The following is an 18,711-nucleotide window of genomic DNA, read 5'->3' as shown; positions in this document are numbered from 1 at the left end:
GATTTTTGGATCATTAGATATTAATAAAACAATGAATTTTATGTTATAATAATGTTTCATACTTGTCGTTTCGTTCCAAAGTCTTTAACGGTGTGTAAAACGCTTATTTTGTGCTCAAAACGACCTAAAACGAACTAAATGGACTAAACGGACTAAAATTGCCAAAAAGCAAAGTTTGGCCGACAAACCCCAACTCACGTGGCGCGTAAATCTGGCCTCAGCCTGCAGCGCAGCAGCCAACAGTGCAGTTCAGCATAAACAAAGCAGTTTTTTTTTACATTTTCGGTTCGTTTAAGCTCGTTTAAGGCCCGAACTCGTATTTTAACCATCCAAACCAACTAAGACTCAACCCATAATTATTCTATAACCCTCCAAACTTGATATTATCTCTAGATATAATTTATTTAACTTAAAACATATTTTAACTTATTTTTAAAAAAAGAATCAAAGTGTACCGGTTACCCATTGGATAAAGGTTTTATCCAACTCCTCAAACCCTAATCCTCACCCATAAATACCCACTCATCTCAGTCATTTTTATCTGCCAATTTTCACCCTTCTCTCCCAATTGTTTGGACTTGCAAGTTGTTCTAACTAGTTTTGCTTAAGTTCAACTTTAAAAGTCGACGGAACCGAATCTTGCATTTCAATCCGTTTCGGGTATATGTTTTTGTTACTTTTAGTTATTACAAGTAAATTTATGTTAAGAAAACCATTTCCATCTTTGTTTAAGGTTTTTGGACCTTCAAACACTTATTTTTGCATTTTAGGCTCGTTTGGGTCGTTTTCGTGAAGTTTACCTCGCTTAACTTTCTTGTTTTAGTTTAGATATGGAAATTTTACCTTCTTATTAGTTCAATGGTTTTGGACATGTGGTAAAAATCCTCGGTCTCATATCGAGTCAAGGACCGAACCAAAACGAACACTCGTTTAAACACTTTTATTAACTTTTGAACAACCATGTTGCATGAAAACATTCTAGAACTGAGTTTTCATTTATATTTTAGTTCTACAGTGTTGGGCATGTGGTAACCATCCTCGTTTCATACCGAGTCAATGATCGAACCAAACTAAACACTCGTGTAAGCACTTTATTTAACTTTTAAACAAATATATTGTATGAAACACTTTAGATCTGAGTTTTTCTTTATATTTTAGCTATTATATTGTTGATATGGAAGTGTAGAACAAATCATGGCTTAAACCCAAGTTTTGGGTAAAAACCGAGTGAAACCAAACACATGTTTTAACAAGTTAGTCAATATCTAAACCACAAAAAGTTCAACTTACCTTTTTAGTTATGTTTTAATTATATTTATCATATTACTTAAGATTTTGGATGTATAGAAAAAATCTTGGCTTTTCGGGTAAAAACCGAGTGAAAGTCAAGCTACTCGTCTTAATGAGCTAGTCACCGTTCAAACCACCAAAATTTTTTCCAACCTTTTTAACTCATTTTGCATTTTGTATTATTTAAATTTATAAAATTATGGTATGTCAGAACCAAACTTGGTTTTATATCGAGATCGGGTCGACTTACACACGCTTAAACCCGAGTTTGGGACTTTAATTAATAAAAATTCTTAAACTTGTTTAAGCTACTGATTTTATTGAAGTCATTTATATATTTAAATGGTTTGGGAATTTGAATGTGGATTTGTTGCTTTATCAAGTCCCAAACCGACTAAAACCGAACACATCTTTAAAATCGGATTTTGATGCTTACATTAGCGGGATCGTGCACACTAGCACTAAATCAACTCTCCTATGTAAAACTTAACAAAGTTTGAGTAAAAACTAAACATCAAAGACCCGGTTTCATGTAAAACCCAATTTTATGTTATACTTACTTTATTTAACCATATCTTGTAAAATATAACTTAAACTCCCGAAAACCCAAGCCTTGTTTTTATGCAGTTTTATATAATTTATTTTTCATCTTCAAGACTTAATATTAACTCAAGATCTTTCAATCTAGGACACGCTCGTTAAATCGTCGGCTCGCTTTCTTGAAGATTATTATTATTCTAAGTTTTATTCATCGACGTCACTTTGTCCAAGTGAGTAATTTCATCCCCGTTTTTGCTTTTATACATAGGTGGTTGCTTGAATACGTACTTAAAGAAAAATGATTTAAGACTTGGATTCTCAAACCGCAACTCTAATTTATGCGCTACTTAGAATAATTGCTCGATTGTGTGTTATATGTCTCATAAGATTAATTGCTAAATGTTTATTGATTTTGTTGGTTGGCCTCATCCTCATCCTCATCCTCAATAAGTATGATCATAAGCTCATCCTTATAATTTGGTATTTTTTAACTATTAGAAATGAGCCTAATTTATTTATGATTTATATACCACAATTGTTATTATTTATGGTTTCAAATAAGAATTGTGGATTTTGCCTCATATAATATATACAAAAAACCATGAAATTGGTCACCAACATTCGTGTTGACAAAATATATTTTATGCAACGTCACATGTTTAATTATCGGTTGAATGAAGATTTGAAGATGTTATCTTTATTTGTAAGGCCCCGTTACCGGTGCCTCACTTTAACGTTGGATTTACTCATAAACGCGGTTCTAAATTCAGAGTTAATAAAAACTTTCGTGGAATAATATAAAAGTCAACCATTCATTACAACATCCATAACTTGTCTTTCAAAAAACATAACATAAAACATAGTATTTCAAACATCACGACAAGTCTCCAGATGCAAGCCTCTTCGGATTCTGCCATGTGTCTCACTCAAACCATCTGTCTCAATCTGTTAACCTGCGTGCATACTAAAAGTCAGCTACGCTGAGTGAGTTCTAGTTAATCATACAACATTCAATACATTCATAACTATGTACTTCCATACGTACTTAATACTTTCATAATTCGTTCGTAATATACATAATTACCTTCATACTTTATTCTAAATTCTACTTTACATTATTATATTCTGCCTCGTATATTATTAGGGTCCGGTCCCTTTTTCTGCCTCGGATATTATTAGGGTCCGGTCCCCTTTTCTGCCTTGAGTATTATTAGGGCTCAGTCCCTTTCTGCCTCGAGATTTATAAAGGGCTCGGTCCCTTTTCTGCCTCGGATATTATTAGGGTCCATTCCCTGTCTACCTTGAGTATTATTAGGGCTCAGTCCCTTTCCTCTATACCTGACTATCTCTTACATTCATTCATAATATGCATACATATCATTCGTACATTATACATAACATTATACCTTGACAGGACGTGCAATATCCGAAGGGTCGTTCACGTACCGACAAGCAATCATTCATACCTTATATATATATCATTCATATCTTCAACTATCACCCGACGGTACATGCAATATCCGAAGATCGTTCACACATCGTCAAGCATTCATTTATACATAATCATATAAGGCACACACTTACCACTTAAGGTAAGTGCTATTAACTAATCACATCGAGTATGCACACAGCCCCGAAAACATAACAAGGAAAGGGGGCTAGAAACTCACCTGAACTCGATTACGTTCACCGTTAATTGTTATTCCTTTCCTTAGCTGTGCACGACTAACTGTATAACAATTACACGTATCAATTAACTATTACTACCCATATCGCGTTTCTAGTCTAATTATAGCCCTCAACGAACGGGGGTCCCGGGGGCAGCGCCCCTGGCAGCGGGGTCTAGGGGCGGCAACCCCTAGCAAGGTCCAAGGGGGCAGAGCCCCTGGCTGGGGTCGAGCTGCCAGGTCAGCTTTGAAAAATTTTATTTCCATTAACTGTCTTAACACATTTTCCATTAGGATTTTGAATCATTAATTAATTAGCTAACTTAAAGTTCAAGGGCTTCTTTGTAATTAAATCATTCTTTTTCTAAGTCCAGGGACTGTTCTTGTCATTATGTTAAACTTCTAATTCGTTACATTATTCTTAACGAATCGGGTTGTCATACAAACTGGTTCCTGTAACGAATTGAATCCCTCTAACGAACTGGACTCTTAGCGAATCAGTCCATAGCGAACCAGTCCAGGCAACGAATCGGTCCATTTAATTCGTTATCTTCTTCTAACGAACTGGCTATACGAATCAAGGGTAATTCGTTACCCTTTTCCCTTAACGAACCGGACACGAACTAGAGATAGTTCGTTATGCTCCCTATGACGAATCAGTTAGCGAATCACCCCTAATTCGCTAAATTCCCGTTAGCGAACTAGGGTTAGGTCAGGGAATGTCAGATCATTCCCTTACATTACCTACCTTGTATTAACTTTTCCGGCGCCGCCTTTCCTGTGCCGTCGCTGGAAAAATGTGGATTCGCCGGAACTCGTTTTTCACCGTTTTTGCCCCGTTCGATCCAGATCTGAGCTAGGGTGATCTCTAAGCTCATCTTTGGCTCAGTTTATACCCGATTCCACCCGGATCTCGTGACGTTAACAGTATAACAGTGTCGGCTCGCCGTTTCGTGACTATATCTAACGGGTTTAAGCTCATACAACAAAATACTATCATACCTTCTCGGGATCAGTTTTACTTGGTGATTTCGGCTAGAGAGAGAGAGAGCAAGATGAGAGAGAACTAAGTGTGCGTTTTGGTGGTGTATGGAATATGTGTGAAATGAATGATTATTGGGTGATTAAAGGTTTATATATTTATGGATCATGGGCTTAAGCCCATGGTCTTTTCCTCTTTCTACATAACCCAAGTCCATAACCCATATCCATTTACCCAACACTAGCCCGACCCATAACAACTCTTATTTTCATTTATTAACCGAACTAGAAAACGGGATGTTACATTATTATGGATCGTTAGGTTATTAGTTAAATGAAACTATTTATTATTATACACTTTATTTTATTTGTATCGAACAAGTTGTGTTATATTTGATCATTAAATGAAATGAGTGAGTTGATTATATATTATCACTTTAATAGTGTTATTGTGTTCTTGAGCAATCCCTCGTGCCCAGACATGTTTTGCTGCCTTTGATCGGGGTGTCACATCTTGAGTGTATAATGTCATCTGTAATGAATCCAGTGATTCATATCCATGCTCAAAACATGCAGACACATTGAAGAAACACATACCTAATCCCCAAAGGGCTTAGATCCAATGAGTCCACAGGGTATGGGTCAAATATAAACCGACTAACGATATGAGTTCAATCTCCATAAGTCCAATGACTAAAATATGCAAAAACAACCACCGTGAGCTCGTTACGGGAAGGACAAGAGAGGGGGGGGGGTTCCCGTAACCACCCTCCGGCGTGAGTATAAGTACAATTTCCGGTGAAGATAAAGTACTTAAGTATTTAGAGTAGATAGTGGAGAGTGAATGTCTTACCTCATGGAGATTGTAGAGTATTTATACCTCTAAATACTTAAGTACTTTATCTTCACCAGAAATTGTACTTATTCTCATGCCGGAGGATGGTTACGGGAAGACCCCCCTCTTGTCCTTCCTGTAGCGAGCTCACGATGGTTGTTTTGCAGGTTTCTGCCATTAGACTTCTGAAGATTGATCTTATATCGTTAGTCGGTTAACATTTGATCCATACCCTGTGGACTCATTGGATTTAAACGTTTTGAGGATTAGGTCCGTGACACATACAACTAAATTACATGGATGTTTAAAAAAGCCGAGTTGACACACCTACCCGAGCCATATATACCATGCGTGTAACAAAGGAACCAATAACCATATTTGGCGGGTGGACCCACCCTTTTTGGCGTAAGTTAAACGTCCTTGGTCTGCAATCAATCATCACATATCAATACCCTAACTAAGTTAAGTAAACTGGATCAACCAAAACGTTGGATTGAATAATGAATCATGAAAACGAGATGAAGTATCCTCCATCATCATCATCATCATCATCATCCTCTAGTTATTATTACCAATCAGACTTCCAAAACCCTAATCCCCAATTGGATCATCATTTTCCATCCAACGCACCTCCAGATCCTTCTATGTACAATTACAATCACTACTACGATCATCATCATCCAACTGACGATCCCAACCTCGTACCTTCCTGGTATCATAATCAGACACCGGTAGGCCATGATTACACTGCTAACGTTAGGTTTGATGATTATGGAAGACCCATACCCTCTGCTGATAATAAGCATATTGGAGCAATGGACAACAACAGTATGATTATTATTGATCAAGGTGTGTATGCTTCCTACAATGGAGGTAGGCTTCCGGTGTTGCAGTTTGATGATTACGGAAGGCCTATTACTTATGCCCCGAGTGATAACAAGAACATTTCAGAAGCTGCATTGAAATTTAGAGTGATTCTTTTATCTGAAGGGGCTGGAGATATGGTCCATGTCTTATGTCAGGTTTGTTTACATATGAAAGGTGATTCTTGATTACTTTCTCGATAGTCTCGAATGTTGGGTGGATATTGTGCTCTGAACTTATACATCTATTATTGCCAGCTAAAATCAACAATTGCAAGCTGTTGAGAATCAATGGTCTCGACATTGAGAAATTGGGCTACAAATGTGAAATGTAGCATCCCCTTGCCCCAGTCCTAAGGAGAATGGAACCTTTTCTGCCGGCAAATGTTTGTTTTTGCAATTATGAAAGGAAATTAGGACTAGCTAGTCTAATCATAGCAGTTTTTAAAGAAATATCAGGGTTTTGTCTATCCAATTACCTTTAAATGTATTACAAATATACTGTGTCTTTTATTATTATTATTATTATTATTATTATTATTATTATTATTATTATTATTATTATTATCTTGTTTGTTAAGTGACTGTGGTATGCTTAGATATATTGCTCCATGTTTTCTCTGCAGATTGGTTTAGATGGTATTCAGATTCTTGATCCTGCAACAAGTCGAACACTGAAACTATATTCACTTGACACTGTAACAAAGTGGGAGGTAAATATGTTGCATTAAAGTAGTTAATAAACCTATGTTCCATTATAAGGTTGATACGTGAAATATATAGTCTTGAGTTCTTTCTTACCTTATAGGTACTGGATTCAAGTATATTTGCTTTCTGGACCAAAAGTTCCATAGATATGAATGCAAGACGTGTTAGGTTAAAGCCCTGTTGGAATTTCATATGCCCGAGACACATATTTATATTAATGTGGCTAACTGTGTTTGATCCAAGTCGGGTCATACCCAATAACAAGCTAGACAACACCAAATGTATTCTTTTAGTGATTTGATCACTTAGACGAATACCGAACACTGCGCAATTAGAAAATTGGTTTCCTAAATAATTACACTTGATGATTTAAATAAATTATCTGGATAATTTATTTATATAAATTAATTATTTAATTGGTTAAATAATTAAGATAGCATGTATGTTTTATAAAATTAGTTTTATAAAGTATGAGATGGAGATGTTTTAATTGTTAAAACAAAACAAAAAAAAAAAAAAAAAAAATAATAATAAATAAATAAATTCAAAACCGGCCACCCATGTGGGGTGGTGGTTTTACCCAATCAAAACCAAGATGCTCCTTATTTTTGTCTTGGGTTCCCCTTTTGATCCTCCATACACAACACATGCAAACTACTTTTTCTTTCAAGAAATCTCAAGTGTGAAAACAAGCTAGAACTCTCTCTCTCTCTCTCTCAAAACCCACGGCCACTTTGGCCAAAGAAAGGGGGTGTTTTGTGAGCTTGATTCAAGTGTTCTAATCCTAGCAACAAGTTGGTGTTGTTGTTTAAAAGCTTGGGGTATCAAAAGCTTGAGGGTTTCTCCTTTGCAACCTTGCCATTTGAAGACATCATCTTCTTCATCCACCTACATCTTCTTATAAGGTATAAGAAGGTACAACTTACATTTTGTGAGCATTTTGTTCTTGTAATTTTGATCCTTGGCTTCGGGTTCTAGTTTTAACATAATGGTATGTTCATTAACAAGTTTTAAAATCTAAGCTTCCGTTGCGTTTTCATGTTAAAATGGTTAACTTGAAACTTTGATAACCTTGCATAAAACCCAACAATGGCATCAAGAGCCGGTTACAAGGACTTATGCTTCTTTTGTATTCATAAATTTCGGATTTTTTTTTCATGGGTGAAAAGGGAAGTCCGAAAATTTGGTGGATTTTACCCCTCATGGTTTTGTAAGATCTTGACATGCATGGAAAGATCTTAGGAAACCATTATTAACATTTGGATGTTGAATATAAAAAAAAAAAAATTGGCCGTAGCCTTTTGGGGGGGGGGGGCGATTCTTTTTTGGGGGTATTTGGGCATTGGTTGCTTAGGTTGCATGCTTAGAACATTTGGTATGTTTGATTGTGTCATAACCGAAACCTAGACCTTGGATGTGTTGATTGTTGTTTGTGTATGTTGATTATGTTTATTATTCAATATGGTTGTAATAATTCATAATCTTAGGCTTGTGTAATTTATTTATTCATAAATTGGTATGTAATAAATAGATTAGTTGCATTTTCTTTTTTTTTAGAAAAAATATGTATTAGGATACATTTTGTAAAAATTGAAGATGCAAGAATTGGTGGATTTGGGCCTTGGACCGAAATTTTGGGCTTGTTGGGCCTCACCGGCCCATCATGGGATTCAAGCCCATTAGGCCCATAAATTTCACTCTTGGGCCCAAGAAGACTTTTGGAAGTTTGGAGCCCATTAACAAGCCCAACAAGAACACAACAACTTGGAGAGGATACTTGAAGCATTTGGATGCAAGGTCAAGTGGGAGTCAACATTCCATCCTTGTGTCATGTTTTGTCCCTTAGGTGTGACTTATGACCTATACTTGTTTCGGCTAACAAGTATGGTCAAATTTAGCGGTTTTCGGTTATGACTATATTTTGCATGTGTATGCTTGGTTGTTTGTTTTACTTAATGTAATGTGTGGTTGATAGATATTAGGATATCCAAACCGTCACATAGGAACGACAACAAGCATAAAACGGGTTCTAATATATATTTGGTAATATCGCGTCAATTAGTTTAATTAAATGGGTTTATTAAAACTAAGCGATCACTCACCTATAATAAAATTGGTTTTATTATAACTAGAACCTTGAAAATTGGTTTTCAAAATCGCCATATTTCTAAATGCATGTTAGGATATGGCATAATGTTTTTTCAACTAGAATATTTGAAAAATTTAAAATCCCTTTTTTCATAATTACCAAAGAAACAAGTCTAACACCATCCTTTTGTATGACACTTAACGTATTAGGAAACTTTTAATGGGATAAAGGTCACCTAACCATTTTGAGCAAACTAATATACTTAGGGTAATATTAACATATTTGTGGGATAAAGGTCACCTAACCACTTGTATGTTAATCTTACAAGTTTATACAAGTAGGACGACTTGAATTAGAAACCATGTGATAAAGGTCACCTAAGCATGGGATCTAATGGTGTTGATGGGATAAACATGCCAACACGAAATAAGGATTTCGAATGGTCCCATACCTCTAGAAGTTGCAAAGGGTTGCAATTGTCAAGATTGACTACCTTGTTAAATCAAATAACGGGATAAAGGTCACCTAACCGAAATTTGATTTATCATTGGATTCTAGAATTTAATTATTATTTTAAAATTTGGAATAAAAGGGTATTAATAATTAAATTGTTTATAATACTAAAATAAAACTTTGTTAAATTTTGTAGATGGCCGCTAACAATGCAAACACCTCTACCCATAACACCCGTAACCTATCCTTAAGAACCATCCTTGAAAAGGATCGTCTAAACCATAATAACTTTATGGATTGGTATCGCAACTTGAGAATAGTTCTCAAACAAGAAGAGATATCATATGTCTTAGACGATCCCATTCCCGACGAGCCTAACGTGGAAGATGAGGAGGCGTATAACAATTGGGTCAAGTACACCAAAGATTCGGTGCAAGCCTCTTGCCTCATGTTAGGGACTATGATTCCCGAAATCCAAAAGGATTTCGAGCATCATGGGGCATACGACATGATAACTCAATTGAAGGAAATGTTCCTTCAACAAGCTAGAGCGGAACGTTTCGAAACGGTTCGAGCGTTTCATGCATGTCGTATGGAGGAAACCCAAAGCGTCTCATCTTATGTCCTAAAGATGAAAAGCTACATCGAAAAGCTTCGTAGGTTGAATTGTCCCGTGTCTAATGAGTTGGCTACGGATTTGATCCTCAACTCTTTGACCAAAAGGTTTGAAACCTTTGTCATGAATTATAACATGAATGGGTGGGACAAAAGCATTGGTGAGCTTCACGCAATGCTAAGAACGGCCGAAGCGGGAATGGGTAAAAGGGTTTTACCCGTTCTAACAATCAATGAAGGAAAAAGGGGACATAACTCCAACCCCAAAGCAAGTGTTGCTAAGGGCAAGGGCCACGTCCAAGGAAAGGGAAAGAGGAAAGCCATCACGCCCATCAAACCGAAGGAAAAGAAGCAAAAGGTTGCGGCGCAAGATCCATGCTTTGAGTGTGGAGAGATAGGTCATTGGAAAAGGAATTGTCCGACCTATCTCAATGCGTTAAAAGATAAGAGGGATGCGGGGCATACCTCAGGTATTATCTTTACTATACATATTGAACTAAATGTTATTTCTTCAAATACATGGGTACTTGATACCGGATGTGGAACTCACATTTGCAATTTGTTGCAGGGGTTCAAAAGAAGTAAACAACTCAACAAAGGGGACATTAGTCTCTTTATGGGCAATGGAGCAAGAGTTGAAGTCCAAGCCCAAGGAGACTACTTGTTAAAGCTTCCAAGTGGTTTGGAAGTAATTTTGAAGAATGTTTTGTATGCTCCTAAGTTAAGGAGAAACATTATTTCCGTGTCCCTTTTAAAACAATGTGGCTTTGATCTTAAATTTATTGATTATGATATTCATGTTTTGATGAATGGCATATTTTATTTTAAAGCTATACCCATAAATGGTATATATGAAATAGATCAAATTGGTGCGTCACATAGTAGTTCAATGTACAATGTCAACACCAAGAAACTCAAGAAGGACTTGGGTGATTCCTATCTTTGGCATTGTCGCCTTGGACATATAAGCAAGAATCGCATGCAAACTCTTCGCAAGAATGGTATTCTAGAAACAAATGAGTATGATTCATTTGATGTATGTGAATCTTGTTTACAAGGCAAAATGACAAAGCAACCCTTTAATAAAACTTTTGAAAGGTCAAAAGAATTATTGGGTATCATACATTCGGATGTATGTGGTCCTTTTAGACCAATGACTAGGAATGGTGAAAGATACTTCATTACCTTTATTGACGATTATAGTCGATATGGTTATGTGTACTTAATGAAACACAAAGATGAAGCTTTTGAAATGTTCAAAGACTTCAAAACTGAAGTAGAAAGACAACTCAAGACCACAATCAAAGTACTTCGTAGTGATAGAGGAGGTGAATACCTAAGTGGTGTTTTTCAAGATCATCTTAAGAGTTGTGGAATTATTTCACAACTTACTCCACCTGGAACACCACAACATAATGGTGTGTCTGAAAGGAGAAATCGTACCCTATTAGATATGGTTCGATCGATGATGGCTAGAAGCACTTTACCTCTATCATTTTGGGGCTATGCTTTACTTTCCGCTGTTCGCATATTGAATATGGCTCCAACCAAGAAAGTGGAGAAGACACCTTTTGAAGTATGGCATGGAAAGGCTCCATCGCTATCATTCTTAAGAGTTTGGGGTTGTGAAGCTTATGTAAAGCAATACACCCCAAACAAATTAGAAGTCCGATCCACTAAGTGTATCTTTATAGGTTATCCTAAAGATGATTTAGGATATTACTTTTATGATCCTAGTGAGCAAAATGTTATTATTGCTCGAAAGGGTAAGTTCTTGGAAACTAAGTTCCTTAAGGAAGGAACTAATAGTAGAACAGTGAAACTTGATGAGGATCAAGAACCACAAGATGATACACAATTGGTTGATACTAGCACTCAACAAGAGGTTGTTGAAAGTGATCAAGTGGTTGATCAAAACACACAAAACGTTCGCAGATCTGGTAGAATTAGCAATCCACCTGAAAAATATGGATTTTTTGTAGAAGGTTGCTACGTGGTAGATTCGGATGAACCGACCACATACCGTGATGCAATGTCCAAGAATGATTGTGACAAATGGCTTGAAGCCATGAACGTTGAGATGCAATCCATGTATGACAACCAAGTTTGGGAATTGGTTGAACTACCACTCAACTCCAAAGCTGTTGGAAGTAAGTGGGTTTTCAAAAGAAAAACTGATATGCATGGAAACTTGGATACTTATAAAGCAAGACTTGTAGCTAAGGGTTTCACTCAAACTCAAGGGGTTGATTATGATGAAACTTTTTCGCCTGTGGCAATGCTAAAGTCTATTAGGATATTATTTGCCATAGCTGCACATTATGATTATGAAATTTGGCAAATGGATGTCAAGACCGCTTTCCTAAATGGATATCTTGAGGAAGATGTCTATATGGTTCAGCCTGAAGGTTTTGTCGATCCAAAACATCCTAATAAAGTATGCAAGTTAAAGAAATCAATCTATGGATTGAAACAAGCATCTAGAACTTGGAATCATCGTTTTGATGAAGAAATCAAAAATTTTGGATTCATCAAGAATGCTGATGAGGCTTGTGTGTATAAGAAAGCTAGTGGGAGTATAATTACCTTCTTAGTATTGTATGTCGATGACATTCTACTATTTGGAAATGACATTCCAACCATGGAAAGCGTTAAGGCTTGGCTTGGAAGTAGATTTTCCATCAAGGATCTTGGTGAAGCTGCCTATATTTTGGGAATAAAGATCTATAGGGATAGGTCAAGGCGCTTGATAGGTTTGAACCAAAGTACATACATTGATAAGATCTTGAAAAGGTTCAAGATGGAAAACTCCAAGAAAGGTTTTGTACCTATTCAAAGAGGGACCATATTGAGTTTAGCTCAATGTCCAAGCTCAAAGGATGAGCAAGAGATGATGAAACAAATCCCATATGCTTCTGCTATAGGATCCATTATGTATGCGATGATATGTACTAGACCGGATGTGTCATGCGCTTTGAGCATGACAAGCAGATACCAACAGAATCCAGGAAACAGTCATTGGATGGCTGTTAAGAACATATTGAAATACCTTAGGAGAACTAAGGATATGTTTCTGATATATGGATCTGGTGAGGAGGAACTCGCTATAAAAGGTTACACGGATGCGAGCTTCCAAACTGATCGAGATGATTCTCGATCACAGTCTGGGTATGTGTTCACTCTTAATGGAGGAGCTGTCTCTTGGAAGAGCTCAAAACAGGAAGTGGTAGCATTGTCCACTACAGAATCAGAATACATCGCCGCTTCATTGGCAGCTCAGGAAGCTGCATGGTTGAAGAAATTCATTACTGATCTAGGGGTGGTCTCTTCCATTCAAGACCCCCTAGAAATCTTTTGTGACAACGAGGGTGCGATTGCACAAATCAAGGAACCTCGTTCGCACCAAAAGACAAGGCACATAGAGCGGAGATTCAACTACATAAGGGATGAAGTTGAAAAAGGAAAGATATGTATTCGCAAAGTTGGAACTGATCAAAATCTTGCGGATCCATTCACGAAGCTCCTAGAAAGACCGAAACATGAGCGTCATGCGAGTGGCTTAGGACTCCGATATTCTAGTAATTGGATTTGATCTATTTTGTATTTACGTTTAAAAGACTTTTGTAATTTAACTCTTTTATATGTTTATGGAATCTTGAGTTAAATTCTAATTTTGCATGTTTAATCCATGAATAAGTTATCTTATTCTAAAAGTCCGTAGTCGATCACATTTGTGGGAACAAATATGAAGCAAGACTATTATGAACTAGGATTGGTGGATATTCATAAGGAATGAATATGGAGCATAGGTTTGCTGCCAAGGTTCATAGATATTTGTGGGATACGAATATTGGACTGACCCGCTCTCAATATTACTACATGGAGTCAATGGACCTGATCATTAGTAATTTTGAGTAAAGGAGAATTTCATATTATCCTTAGACCTGAGATGTATACTGGGTCTTGATTTTCACCAAGTATTACACTTTGACTCTGCCCTTCGCTATTCGTAAAAGATGGTACATAAGGATGAGCTCAGGTGGAGTATAAAGTGATAGTGAGAGGCGTATACAGTCAAGATGGAATTTGTTCCTCTTATGTGTTGAGAGTTTAGATGTCTAAGGCCTGATAAAGTTGAATTGTAAAGAGAATGATCGCCTATGTCTCTTAGATCCAACATGACATCTAGTAACAAAGGGATAAAATGATAGATTCACCTAAATCATATCAAGTAAGGGACTTGAAGGGATGATGTTATTGAATGGCACTTCGTCAAACACATTAGGGGTGATGAACTGTTGTTAGGCGGTATTCACCACTTGCATTAATTTTCTATGTATCTCGTGCAAGTGGGAGATTGTTGGAATTTCATATGCCCGAGACACATATTTATATTAATGTGGCTAACTGTGTTTGATCCAAGTCGGGTCATACCCAATAACAAGCTAGACAACACCAAATGTATTCTTTTAGTGATTTGATCACTTAGACGAATACCGAACACTGCGCAATTAGAAAATTGGTTTCCTAAATAATTACACTTGATGATTTAAATAAATTATCTGGATAATTTATTTATATAAATTAATTATTTAATTGGTTAAATAATTAAGATAGCATGTATGTTTTATAAAATTAGTTTTATAAAGTATGAGATGGAGATGTTTTAATTGTTAAAACAAAAAAAAAAAAAAAAAAAAAAAAAAATAATAAATAAATAAATTCAAAACCGGCCACCCATGTGGGGTGGTGGTTTTACCCAATCAAAACCAAGATGCTCCTTATTTTTGTCTTGGGTTCCCCTTTTGATCCTCCATACACAACACATGCAAACTACTTTTTCTTTCAAGAAATCTCAAGTGTGAAAACAAGCTAGAACTCTCTCTCTCTCTCTCTCAAAACCCACGGCCACTTTGGCCAAAGAAAGGGGGTGTTTTGTGAGCTTGATTCAAGTGTTCTAATCCTAGCAACAAGTTGGTGTTGTTGTTTAAAAGCTTGGGGTATCAAAAGCTTGAGGGTTTCTCCTTTGCAACCTTGCCATTTGAAGACATCATCTTCTTCATCCACCTACATCTTCTTATAAGGTATAAGAAGGTACAACTTACATTTTGTGAGCATTTTGTTCTTGTAATTTTGATCCTTGGCTTCGGGTTCTAGTTTTAACATAATGGTATGTTCATTAACAAGTTTTAAAATCTAAGCTTCCGTTGCGTTTTCATGTTAAAATGGTTAACTTGAAACTTTGATAACCTTGCATAAAACCCAACAAGCCCAACAATTATACAACGGCCAAAATTCTTGCTATGGTGGCTGCTGCAAGTTTTCAGGTTCCAAATTATCATATTATCACGATTTCTATCAAATATCAATGTGTTTGTAAATAGTATTCAGTACCAGTAACTAGGAGAAAACATTATATAACTTAGGTGTTGTTTGTTTTTTAAGAGGTATATTTCTGGAATTTAAATACCACTTCTGATAATCAGAGGTGGTTCCAAAACCAGAAATATGAACCTTTTTATGACTGTTCGTTTTTGTTAACTAAATTTGTCCATCTTGCCTTTCAGAATGTAAAAAGTTTCAATTTCTGTACTAAATGATATTGATTAATTACTTTAAATGACTAATGTAAAATAAGATATTTTTGCATTACAGTTGTTTCTAGCCTTTGTTATAAATAATAATTTAGTTAAGAAAAAAATATTACCTCTTATTTAAGCCAATTTATGAAATGGAACACAAAAGAAGACTTATACATGTCTTAATTGTTTGTCTTGATGCAGTTTAAGGAGATGGATTGTGTGACAATTTCTGAACAACAGCAACAACAACAACCAGCTGAGAAGAAAAAAGGCTTCCCTGATTGGATAAACTTGATGAAGCCCACCATTGAGGAGAAAGACCACTGGGTTAGTTTAATCCTCTTAATTAGTTTGATGAATCTAACTAGAAATTGAAATTTAATTTCAGTTTTAGATTTGTATTAATTGTCATGGCAAAAGTTCTTTTAAGATTGGTTTTTCCTATCTAATATAGGTTCCAGATGAAGCATCTGCCAAGTGCACAGCATGCAACACGTATTTTAATGCTTTTGTGCGACGGGTTAGTCACTTTATTACAGTTCTTAATTAATGAGTAGGCCTGTAAACACACCGAGCATTCATGAATCGTTTGGCGGGCGTTCATCTAGTGAAACGAACAAACATGAACACATGTGTCGTTCGTTTATTTATGTTTATGAACATTCGTGAATATATTTAAAAATATATAAGTTTTATTAGCTCAATTACAATTTAGTCTAGTTTTAGTAACTTTTTAGGCCCAAGACATTGTTCTTCACTTTTACTTATAATTGGTTTTAGCTCAGTTATGTTCGTTTATCTGTGTTCAGTTATGTTTGTTCATGTAATTCGTGAACCCTTCGATTACACTCGTTAACCGTTTGATTATACAAACAAACAAACATAAACGAACACAAACGCATTCATATTCTTAACGGGCGAAGACAAGAAATCATGTTCGTTGAAATGTTCGTGTTTGATCTTTTGTTTGGTTAAAGCTAAAGAAATGAGCGCGAACTTGCTTCGTTCGGGTTCACCCGGTTTGTTTATTGGCTCATTAGTGAGGATTATCACTTGTTTTATTTAATTTTATGACCTGTTTGTATGGCGATCTTTTGCTTGTTATTGCAGCATCACTGTAGAAATTGTGGTGATATATTTTGTGATAAGTGCACTCAAGGTAGAATTGCTCTCACAGCAGTAGAAAACGCCCAACAAGTTCGAGTTTGTGACCAATGCTTGGTACACTTAATGACTTAAAACAATACTCTTATTATTAAAATGAATAGTTTTTTACTATTTTTTAAAATCTTATTAATATTTTGCAGGCAGAAGTTACTCAGAGATTGAGTCATGTAAATGAGGTAGCCTGTAGATCCTCGGCCTTCAATAGGCACGAGGATCTTGCAAAGAAACTTCAGGTATTAGATCTTAGAGTTAAGTGGTTTGGCCAACTACGCAACTTTAGTACCTATTCTTTATTTTGTGCAAATGGCTACCTCAGTTTCAAAAAACTTGCATTTTTAGTACTTTTTTCTAACTCCGTCTATATTTTCCATTGAATCAGGGATAATTTGATAACTTCGTTTTTTTCTTTTCTTTTAAACACTTATATCTTGTAAACTCTAAATCCGCATATCATAACATCAATTCAAACCCTAAATCCCCAAACCTTGTCTCCTTCATCAATCATCGATTCGTTAGAAGTACACAACATATATTCAATCAGCCTCTCGATTACCAACGTTTTGACTTCGACTCCACAAACCCAGATCCAATACACGCCGGCGCTACAACCACCTCTGCTAGTCAGTTTTCCGGTGAAACTCCGACGGCACATTATGATTCCGCAAACCCAAATCCAATACACGTCGGTAATCAAATTTTTGTTGAAACCCATGTAGCCGGCGACGAAGATGAAGAAGTCTGCCTGCTTGAAGGTACCCATCTCGAGGAGGAAATCATGGAGGCTTGCCGGCAAGAGACCGTTAAAGAAAGAAGGTCGACAGTTAAGGTTGTTACAGATGATGATGATAAGGAGAAAGGGTTTGGGGATTTAGGGTTTGGATTTGGATTTGGATTTGGATTTTGATTTTGATTTTATGATTTGGGGATTTATGGTTTACAAGATATAAACATTCAAAAGAAAAGTAAAAAATAAAGAAAATAACGAAGTTACCAAATTAATCCTGACTAACGAAAAAAATAGACGGGGTTAGAAAAGGATGTACTAAATATGCAAGTTTTTTGAAACTGAGGTAGCCATTTACACAAAATAAAGAGTAAGTACTAAAGTTGCATAGTTGGCTAAACCATATGTACAAAAATGACACTTAACTCTAGATATTATTAATATATTATTGATGTTACCTAATGAAATACATGTTTGAGATGTATCATTTTTTCATATGTTTGTGAATAACAGGAGGAGATGGAAAAGAAGCGGAAAACAACATCTGGTATGTACCATCTTCTTGAAGTTTATAATAATAAATATTTATTTAACATTTTACTTGTACAGAGTTGAAATCCAACACGAGCGATAGGAAAATGAAAGAGGTGGAATGCCCAACTTGTACAGTTCATTTGCAGGTTTGCTACTTTTCACATTTGGTATAGTTGGTTTTAAATGATTAAAATTATAAATGATAAAGAATCAAGAAAATAATATTTCAGGTGGATGTTCCTGCTAGCGGTTCAAAAACCATAGAATGCAGTGTTTGCCAACATCCTTTTCTCGTGAATGCCCACTGATAGACTAGTTGTTATCAACAGAAGTCGGGTATGTTAAAAGAGGTTATGATCTATAAATTTGTATGGTGTTGATCATGCTGGTGTAATATAAATTTATAATGACATTTACAAGGTCCTCATGCCCAAGATTTTCTGACCGTTATCCCGATTGATGGCTTGGGCCAAAGCATGTCTGCGGTCGAGTAGAGGGCCATTCTTAAGTACCGTTTGATGGTCCCAATGTACCCAGAAGACGAAACATTTTCGATCTGCCGTAAGGCTTGCCTGGATAAATTCGGAGAGCATGCGGTTCATTGCAAGGAGATGCCTAGGTTCAAATACCGACATGATTGGGTGCGGGACGTTCTTTGGGACA

At 36.1% G+C, this 18,711-nt stretch overlaps 1 protein-coding gene across 1 annotated transcript; it reads left to right on the top strand.

Moving 5' to 3' along the window:
- Positions 1–15,314: 15,314 nt before the first annotated feature.
- LOC143607051 (protein FREE1-like) lies at positions 15,315–18,430 on the top strand. Its single transcript, XM_077082628.1, has 8 exons — positions 15,315–15,368; positions 15,825–15,950; positions 16,078–16,143; positions 16,734–16,844; positions 16,931–17,023; positions 18,028–18,061; positions 18,124–18,194; positions 18,279–18,430. The coding sequence occupies exons 1-8, from the start codon at positions 15,345–15,347 to the stop codon at positions 18,354–18,356; spliced, it is 603 nt and encodes a 200-aa protein (XP_076938743.1). The 5' UTR covers positions 15,315–15,344; the 3' UTR covers positions 18,357–18,430.
- Positions 18,431–18,711: the final 281 nt, after the last annotated feature.

This window comes from Bidens hawaiensis, unplaced genomic scaffold, assembly GCF_021521415.1.
Source record: "Bidens hawaiensis isolate Kalapana, Puna unplaced genomic scaffold, B.hawaiensis_p1.1 tig00079148_1, whole genome shotgun sequence".
NCBI classification, from domain to species: Eukaryota; Viridiplantae; Streptophyta; class Magnoliopsida; order Asterales; family Asteraceae; genus Bidens; species Bidens hawaiensis.
Note: the sequence above shows the minus strand (reverse complement) of the source record. Positions and strands in the feature narration are given on the sequence as shown.